The sequence below is a fragment of the Pygocentrus nattereri genome, chromosome 20, assembly GCF_015220715.1.
Source record: "Pygocentrus nattereri isolate fPygNat1 chromosome 20, fPygNat1.pri, whole genome shotgun sequence".
Taxonomy (NCBI): domain Eukaryota; kingdom Metazoa; phylum Chordata; class Actinopteri; order Characiformes; family Serrasalmidae; genus Pygocentrus; species Pygocentrus nattereri.
The window spans coordinates 27,072,127-27,082,505 of record NC_051230.1 but is presented as its reverse complement, the minus strand read 5'-3'; the positions used below and the strand labels follow the sequence as shown (position 1 = coordinate 27,082,505).

General features: G+C 37.6%; 1 protein-coding gene across 1 annotated transcript; it reads left to right on the top strand.

Annotated features, from left to right (window-relative positions):
• The first annotated feature begins 326 nt into the window (after positions 1-326).
• LOC108414920 (chemokine-like receptor 1) lies at positions 327-1,433 on the top strand. Its single transcript, XM_017687840.2, has one exon. It carries the CDS (start codon positions 388-390, stop codon positions 1,387-1,389), a length of 1,002 nt encoding a protein of 333 aa, XP_017543329.2. The 5' UTR covers positions 327-387; the 3' UTR covers positions 1,390-1,433.
• The last annotated feature ends 8,946 nt before the right edge of the window (positions 1,434-10,379 follow it).

The window sequence follows — 10,379 nt, the reverse complement described above, 5'->3', positions numbered from 1 at the left end:
TGTAAAACAAGTTGGATGTAAAAGTTTGTGCTTCCCTTGTCAAATGACAATGTTTTATCGAGTTAGTTGAAAAGAACTAACACATCCTCTACAGACAACACACTTCTGCCGATTTTAATGCACAATTACTGTCTACTTGCTGAATTTTACATGAATTAAATTAAAAATTAACAACAACAAAAAAAACAAAACAGTGTATAAACTGTGCAAACGTAAAATTATAAATCTTCTTCCTAAAAAGAAAAATTTAGCAAGTACATAATTTGCACAAATAAGTCATACTTAATTTAAAATATTTAAATAGATAAAACTTTTATTTGCTCCTTTCTCATCAGTACTCCACAGAACTGCACTTTCTTTGTTTAATGTACAGAATCAAGAGGCATCATGAATTCAACTACAACAACAGAACCAGAATATTCTGACTACACACACCACTCTATGAATCAAACTACGGATTCACCTCCTTGCGATGCAGTGTGTATTTTCTATGCAGTAACTAATGTGGTCATCATTGTCCTGGGTATTGCTGGAAATGGCTTGGTGATCTGGACTGCAGGATTTAAGGTCAAGAAGTCAGTCGTCAGCACCTGGTACCTGAGTCTGGCCATGTCTGATTTCATATTCTGCTGCTTTCTGCCATTCAGAGTCATCAACATGGTCAAAAAAGCGTGGCTCTTTGGGCGCTTCATGTGCAATTTCAGTTACTTCATTTTGTTCCTCAACATGTTCAGCAGTATCTTCCTCCTCGTCATCATCAGTGTGGACCGCTGTGTGATTGTTACATTTCCTGTGTGGACTCAAAACCATCGCACTGTAAGAAAGGCCTCTGTGGTAGTCATACTAGCCTGGGTCATCTCCGCAGCACTTAGCACACCTTCAGCTGCATTCCTAGAACTGTACAAGCACAGAACAGTTTTTTTCTGCATATACATTCATTTTGAAAATTATGTTGCTACCCTAGCATGCCGATTCATTTTTTTATTTGTGATCCCATTCCTGATCATTTTCATCTGTTATGTTGTCATAATACGAAAGCTGAAGTCCAACCAGATGGCAAGATCCAAAAAGCCATTCAAGATTATGACGGTGCTGATTGTTACTTTCTTGATCTGCTGGCTGCCATATCACACTGTTATTTTGATGAACTTATTCATGCCAAATCATAAATCATTGTACAGCGCATATGTGTTTAGTCTCATCCTTGTCCATACCAACAGCTGTCTGAACCCATTTCTTTATGCATTCATGGGAAAAGACATTAAGGAGCACTGTTATGCTCTTTGGTTGAAGATTGAGAACGCAGTCAAGGAGGAGGATGACCAGAACACCATCCAAGGGACAGCTTACACCACCTCTGGGGAAAGCAGACATTCAACTAGCATTTAGCTTTTACTGAATATCACAAAAAGGACATCTTAACTGCTAATGGACCGAACATAATTAATTCAGTTAATTTTTTAATTCTTGCAAAATTTCTGCTTTTTAAACTTTTTGTCTTTACTAAATATAAATATATATATATTTTTCTGAACAGTGGAGCTCCACTGAGGAGACCTTTGTCTGATATGCGCAATGCACGGGAGTTGTAGCACAGCAAGGTCTGCCCTGTTATGTGATGCAAACATTAAACATAACTTTCTGCAAATATGTCCGACAGCTGCATTTCATTTTCCTACACAGGCTGGAGTTTAGTGCTGATCATTCTAAATTATTAAAATTTCTCTTGAGGAAGAAAGGAGGAGAGTCAGCAGCTCCTTTTCTCTTCTTTGAATCCTCAAGTCTACTGTAGTAATAGAGATGAATTTGATGTATTTATATGGAAATGCTGAGGAAAAAATTTGAAAGGAAGATGTTTAATTTCATGAAGTTAACATATATTACTTGTGTGGAGCTCTCAGGCTACCTGCTAATGTAAATTGCGTACTACAAACTTACGGATTCAAAGCTGGACCAAAGAACTTTCACTAATGTCTTGTATTAGTTTCAGATATAAAAAATTCAATGCTAAGAATATGTAAACATTCTGTTGAATAAAGACAGAGATGCTTAACCTCTGTTACCTCTATGTCTACCTTTTTTACACAGTAAAATTAAATTTTATTTGACCTCAGATTCTGGGTCTTCTTTTTTTTTTGCTAAATTTGAACCAATAAGGCTGCTCCCTGGTTGTTTAGGATCAGATAACACAAAAAGCAGTGCAATGAAATATCAATGATTTTTCTGGAGCACAGCAAATTGATCAGATGACGACCATCACTGAGTAACCGTGAGCAGTGAGCTCAGAGATGTTCTTTTATTAAAGATTCAAATGTATTCAGTGACAAACCCAATTCCAAAATAGCACATATAAATCTATTTTTAAGCTGTATTTGAACCACAACAGTAAAAAGACAAGATATTTAATGTTTTATTTTATCAACATCATTATTTGGCTCACTCTGAAATTAAAAAAATGCAACATGGTTACAAACATGTTAGACTTAAATATTTGAAACATTTTTAGATATAAGAGGAGCATCTAGTAGTAAAGGTACTTTTTGAGCAAGCTTGGGTTGAGGCTCACCACTTTGCCAAAATGCATCAGCAATAAATCCAACAATTTAAAAGTAACTTTCTCACAGCAAAACATAGAAGAGGATTATCGCCACAAGCTACAAATAAATGCCTGTGACCTGTGACCTTTCAAATGTGCATTGTGGTTTAATGAGTCAACCTTTCATATTGTTTACTCAAAAGCTAGGGCCTGTCATAGCATGATGGATATTCTTTGGTCTCTTGCCAAATCCACCCATGTTTACTTCAACATGACAACACCAGGCCACATTCTGTTTGACTTACAACAGCATAGTTGCATAAACAGTAAAAGCTGGGGCACTATAATGGCCTTCCTGCCTGCAGACCAGAACTATCTGATTTAAAATACCGTAAATATGTAATAAATATATCTTATCGAACTGAAAATATCAAAAGCATCAATATGGCTGTACAGCGGATGAAGAAAAAATGCTATCAAAAATGGGTCTGTTTGTGTCTTTATATCCCAGATGATTAGTACAGGACAGATGATGTAACTCAGTAAATATGTCCCCAACTTTTTAAGTATATCTATTTACATATTTACATATCACAGATTTATTGTATTTACAAGACAGCAGGCACTCAGTGGTATGAGGTAAACTAAACCCCACATATTATAAACTATCTGAGTTGCATCAATATTAAAATGCAAAGTAAAGTGCATGGAGAAAGCGTTATTACAGTAACTGTTGTGATATATTTCACAGTGTGTATTTATCAGACAGGAGCTCAGTTCAGTAAGCAGGAGATCAGTACTGTCTCTGCAGTAAGGAGAATTGTTATAGTGCCTTATAGCAGTAGGTAAGAATGATCACACAGTGTTCTTTAACACAGCACATCTTTAACAGACGGCCACTGAATGTGCTTCTCTGTTCATCCAGTGAAGCATGCAGAGGGTGTGAGGTGTCGTTCAACATGGCTAACAGCTTGTTGAGCGTCCTCTGTTCTGCCACAACCTCCAAAGAGTTCAGCTAGACTCTTACAACAGAGCCAGCTTTCCTAATAAGTTTGTTAATTTTGTTCAGAGCACTCTTGTTAATGCTGCTGCCCCAGCACACAACAGCACAGAATAGAGCACTCACTACAACAGACTGAATTTCCATAGAAGCTTCCCAAAAGACCTCAGCCTCCTCAGGAAGTAGAGTTGGCTTTGGCCTCTCTTTTACTTTGTTTAGCCGCAGCTGGTTCAGCTTACACCAGTCAAGAAAGTCCTTCACCAGCTACCTGTCAGAGGTGTACAGGTTGAACAGGAATGGAGCTAACACAGTCCACCGGGATGCCCAAACACTGCACACTGCCTTGTCTGAGACACAGCCCTGCAGTCACACATACTGAGGTCATCATGTCAGATAGTCCATTGAAAATGAGATGATGGATTCATCCACCTGCATCAGCCGTAGCTTCTCCCCTAACAGCACAGGCTGTATGGTGTTGAATGCACTGGAGAAATACATGGTCCTCACAGTGGTGTCTGATGTGTCCAGGTGAGAGTATGTTCTGTCCAGCAGGTAGATAACTGCATCATCCACTCCAATGCCATTCTGGTTGGCAAACTACAGAGGGTCAAGAGCTGTTTGGAACAGAGTTCTCAGATGAGTTAGCATCAGCCATTCAAGTGTCTTCATGAAGTGGGATGTCAGTGCAACCAGTCTATAATCATTCAGTGCTTTCGGTTGCCTATTTTTGGGGATAGGAACCAAACAAGATGTTTTCCACATAACTGGGACTCTTCAGGCTGCAGCTCAGATTGAAGATGTGCTGAAGTATTTCACACAGCTGCTCCACACACAGATTCAGTGCCATTTTTAGCAGTTAATGTAACATCACTGCACATTCCAGTTGTGGTGGGAGGGTGAGAGGTGTCCATTGCAGGCAGTGGTTGCTGATGGTCACCGGTGTGAATAGCTGTGGTGGAGGAAGGTGAGGCTGTGAGGCCCATGGTGTAGGAGTGTTAATCTCCTGACATAAATGCTCTATTCCTCTGGTTCAGCAGAAACAATAAGTCACTGGTGACCCAGGGTTTGTTGTTTGGAAAGCATCAGATAGTCCTGAAGCGTACACACAGAAGTTGATGCAGTCAGTGATGCATGATTTTGCATATTGATATTGCATCAATGTCCTCACCATGTGGTTCACATAGGACACCCCATTGTGAAGCCTCCAGACAGCCCCTCAGTGACTCTCCAGCTTCAAGTGACCACTTCCTCACTGTCCTTGTGGTTACTGCCTGTCTCTGAACCAAGGGTTGAGGTGATGAGGCTATGGTCTGAACAACCCAGTGGGGGGAGAGCTGTGGATTTATATGCTTCTTTGACATTGGCAAACAGCTGGTCCAAAGTCTTGTTCTCTCACAATCTGTTGTTCACGAACACAGCCAGCCCTCCTCCCTTCTTCTTACCAGTTCGCTTGTGGTCTCTGTCCGCCCTCACAGTAGTAAAACCATTCAGATGAACATGAGAGTCTGGTACGCACAGGCTAAGCCTTAACTCAGTGAAGCACAGAATGCTGCGTTCCCAGTTTTCCCGTTGTGTCCGTGTAAGAGCAGATAGTTCGTCCATTTTATTAGCCAGTGATCATACGTTCCCCATTATTATTGAAGGAAAATTTGGTTTGTATCACCACTTCTTTTCCTGCTGCTTCTCTCTGCCTATGCAGCCCTGGTAAGGACATCTCAGTTCCATTGGAATCATAAGCCACTGCGATGTAAACAACACTGCTGGCTTCCGAAACGCAGTCAGCTGATTCCTTGTGTAGCGAGGAAATCAAAGCGAGGCCATGCAGTGCAGTCGTAGTCTGAAAGTTCCATTAAATTATCCATTGAAAAGTCAGTAAAAAGTTTAAAAAGTTGTGTAACAGCTTAAAACCCTGCCTCAATATTCAGAAAAGAAAGAAAGTGGATAAAAAGACACTATTTATAAAAAGTAGAAGATGCAGACATGGAGCTACTGGAAAAAGTCATCAAATGTAAAACAGAAATGACATGTGCAGACATAATTTCTATGCGGGAAAATTAGAGTTGGCCAAAGTTTATACAGATGAACTTGAAACATATATTAATGGAACAGGCTTACTATCTCATTAACCCAGCAGTTGCTTTATTAAGTAATGTGAAACTTTTAAGTCTTTAATAGAATAAAGTCCTCTTTCAGCGTTTCTCTGTAGCCAATCTATATGTGCCCATCTAGCATGCTCATCTCCATGCTAACATAACATCATTCAAATTTATCAGCAATTTGTTGGTCTGCATCCTGTAGTGTATCAAAATATCATGGATGTAGTCATGAACTGATGTCCCTTCAACAGCTGGTGGGAAGTGTTGTATGCCTCTCAATTTAGCCACAGCTAATAACATTTTAGCTACTATTTGTAACAAATAAGCAAATATCTGTTGACTTGATATTAAGACACACAGTTATATCTGGCTTTCTAGCTAGACAATTATGGTCTCACTGTGACTCACTGTGTCAATGTTTACAGCATATAAATAACTGCTGGATGAGCCACAATTTCCCCAGTTTGATAAAGACATAACTGAGATCTTTGGCAACTAAGAGAAGAGATTCAATATTAATGAACAATAAAAAAATTTTTGTGTTCCAAAATCCAAAGACCATATCTGATATCTTGATTTTCTAATAGACTTAGAAGACACAGGCTCATTTACTAACCTGTCAAAGCAATCATCAAAACAGCCTTCTGTCATCTAAAAAATAAAGCTAAAATCAAGGGTTTGGTGTCCTGGGAAGACCTAGGGCAGCTCATCTAACTATATCTACAGTATAATGGACTACAGTAATGATCTCTTAACTGGGCTTCACAAAAAACAACAACAACAAGAAAATGTTAATTAACTAAATGTGGACATGAGCGGCAGCACTAGTCCCCTTATAAGCCCAAACTATACGAACAAAGCCACTTTCAATTAAGGGATGAGAGCAACCTATGAGAATATAAAGAATGGAATGTTATACACTAACACCATTTACTGTTTTCCCCATGAGGTCTGTTCAAATAAATAAACATCAGATGGCAGATATACAATAAAAGAAAAAAAAAAACTTTATTAAACTGTTTGATAAAAAAAAAATCAATGAATTAAAAAAAATAATAAAAGCTTAATTGCAACCAGGTTCCATCATTAAGTCTTAAACATACTTATAGGGCTAGTACAACCTTCAATGATTCCCAAGCATATAAGGAGTACTCACTGGGTTTAAAGCAAATCACTCCACCTCAAGTGACACACAAAAAGAAAACACAAGCAACCAATTAATAAACCACAACAAAATAAACACAAATCCTCAATCCCAGTGCAGACTCACTCGATATACCAATGCGCTTTATCAACAATAGAAATGTTAGGTTGTGCCGTGGAATACTTCATAATATTATAATTCTAATTTAAAAGACAAACTTAAAACATTACAAAGCCATTCTTTAAATGCCAACAGTAATAGCAGGCCAAAATAAACAAAACAAAAATTACAATACGACATCAAAACACAAATTCCAAAACTATAAAGCAATTGGTCAGGCAGAATAAAACACAAACAGTGGCTAGTGCTTAGCTACGTACATGCTCCTGTGCAGTTTAACTGTCCCTATATAAACAGCAGCTTTTTACCACCTGGATACCCTCCCAGCATCCCTGGAACACAATGAACCATCATGGAGATTTTATTAAACTCTGGTTGGAGTCATCCAAGAACACAACCGAAACAGCACTGATCATCTGAGGCCTTTACTGGCCTCCCACTTGCTCAAACTCAAGCTTCAACCACCTTGATGGCAGAAGGCAGCTGCAACCTTTGCGATATTTTTTCCTTTTCCCTGTAGGCACACCAGTCTTACAGGACAGGGGAACACATTTTCCCATGAACACACACGCCACTAGCTACAAACTCCAGTGAGCCGCAGGTGAGCTTAGTAAAGAAGCAATGAAACAACATTAGTTTATAAGAGCTACCATGCTGCTGGGTCCTAATGTATGATTGATGAAGATGTGCCTAGGAAATCTTTTACACTTAATTTTTTCTCCCCTTTCCTTTCTCTTAATTCCCTTTTATGTTTTACAATACTCTTAATGGCTCTTAAGTATATCATTGCCTTAATTCCCTTTCATACTGTACTTTGAATAATACTTTTGTCCAATTTCATAATGTCATGTACTTTGGTTTATTTTTTTCTTAATGTTTAATTTTCAATTTAGATTTATATGACATCTAAATATTCTCCTAAGCAACTGTTCGGAGGTTTTAAAAGGTTTACTAGCACAGATTTGCCAAAGATTAAGAGCTTAGAGGTTAGTATTACTTCAAAGTAATCAATGGCTACTATTCAATGGGTTGTTGCTCTTCCTCACTGAGGGTGCTAGAAATTACTTGACTGCATCTAAATGTTAAAGTACATATTCAGTGCTGCCTCCAGAGCTTCCTCTGTTCAGCCAGTTTTGAAGGCAGTGTAGATTCCAGGCTCCACTCCTCATGCAACACTGCAGACTTCAGATTTCACACTGCCTCATTAAACATACCTGTTTCAACCAATCAGCTAATTAGCACGGCCTTCATGAGCTGGATTCAGAATGCCAGATGAGGGTAAACACTAATCTCTGCAGCACTTTGGCCTGGAAATTCCCCAGTATGCCTAGTGTAGATACATACTTTGCTATCTTAAATGTCCCATTATCCTTTGTGTCAGCACTGATCCAGTTATCAGAAAGTTATGAAAAAATATCAGAAAAAAAACAGAGCACATGCATAGTGGAGGAGAGTTTTGTTTACAAATACATTTTTCTTAAGCAGTAAATTCAATGCATTTTAATAAATGCAAAGAAGAGCACTGTAGTGTTTTCAACAAGTGTGTTGGTGACACAGAGTTAAACCACAAATGAAGACCCTGGAGTTCGATTGCAGCGCGTTTAATTGTCTTCGTGAGCATGTGATGAAAACTGTAATAACAGAAAATAAACCCACAAACATTGTAATAAACATTAATATCCAAACTTGACTGTATAAACCATTATATAACGAAACGTACGGCATTCCTACCTGATAATTCAATGTGGATTCTTCCACATGGATCTTTGTTTTTCTCGCGAAAATCGGAGAACCGGAAATGCGTAACTGGAAACCGGAAGTACATTTCAGCGATAATATTTTTAGATAAAAACTTAATCTTTAAACTTAAAATAACTTAAAATAATTTGTCCAAACAGCTTGTAATTACTTTTAACAACGTATAAACATTTAGCATTATTTATTCAAACCCATGAACTTTTTTAATTGAAGAAATGCCTTAAGGGCAACACAAGCACTGTTGATCGCCATTTTAATTTTGTCCTTTTGTCACCACAATAAATTCATTAGGTCTAACTCGACCACCCCATTGTGAAAGTTTAGGCTAGGTCCTTGAATGGAGGAATGATCAAGGGGAATTATTTCACCAGTCATTGTACAATATGTAGTCAAACATTTATGCACTTCACTTATGTCAGCAGGATAAAAGTACATTATCAACACCTATTTTACACAACTAGAATACCATAGCGACAACCTAGCGACCACCTGGAAAACCATTGTAATTCCTTTTAAACACTGCTGCAACAACCTTGAAAACAGCTTGAATAGAACAAAACCCTAGCAATCAGCTGGAGTCCCATAGCAACTGGCAACCTCAGCAAACACATTGAGTACATTTTCAACCACCTTTATCAACTACTTGCTGCAACAAATCAATGAAAATAATCAGTTAAATGTAAAATAACCTAAAATAAGTGGACACAGCATAACACAACCCTCTAAATGTAACAATTCAATACAATATGAACCCAAAACAGTCCACAACTGCTTTAACTGCTCAACCTTATTAGCTGAGTTTGTCAAACCAACTTTGAGTTCGCTCAGGAAATTTTCCTTCTGGATGTTGATCTCTTATATTCCTAATGTTTCAACACAAAATCAACCATTAGAAAATGACCTTTTCCTCTTAGACACGTAAACGAGGCTAAAACACATCAAACAAAGACGGAATAAAGTTTTATTCTCTATGCATTTATAAGATTGTACAGTGTCTAGTTTTAATTAGAAAAATCTATATTTTAATTGTTGTAGCAAGTATTTAAACTGTTAAAATATAAATACATTTTTAAAAATATTTTATTTTAAATAAACTGTTAAAAAATAAAATGTTATGAAAGTATTTCTTTTATACTTTTGCTTTTCTGTTGCTCTTCATATTTATTGGCCTATTAATCATTAACTATGTGGGCTACAATAATACAAAGTTATTTAATTAATCCTAGGTTATAGAAGTTTGTAGTAAAAATCTGGACCCATTGGTGGATCCTGAACATTTAAAAGGTTAAGCTGGGGCAGATTTAAGAGGCCTAGGGGCAAGTTAATCTACCCCTGCATGGCATGTATCTAGCCTTGTGTTTGTTGAAGATAATTTTTCAGCAGACATGGCTGTGTGGTTCTCTACTTTAAATTCTTAGAACTAAACTGAGCACAGAGAGGAACTGAGTGTTGAGAAATTCTCAGGATAGATAAAGTTTGTCCCTCATCACAAGCAACAAAACCATCAGCTCTGCAGCTCTGAACTGAAGCAGCCATCAACAGGTGAGTAGTTTTCATTCAAACATAAACCAGATGTTCTTTATGCTGGATTTATTAAGCTTTAATGATGTAAATTGTGTTTATATAAAATGTGTTATATAGATTATGCCCAACAGCCAATGACAGTAGTGGTCTTTAGGATACAAAATTATCATATATCAAAACATTTCAGAATATACAGAATAC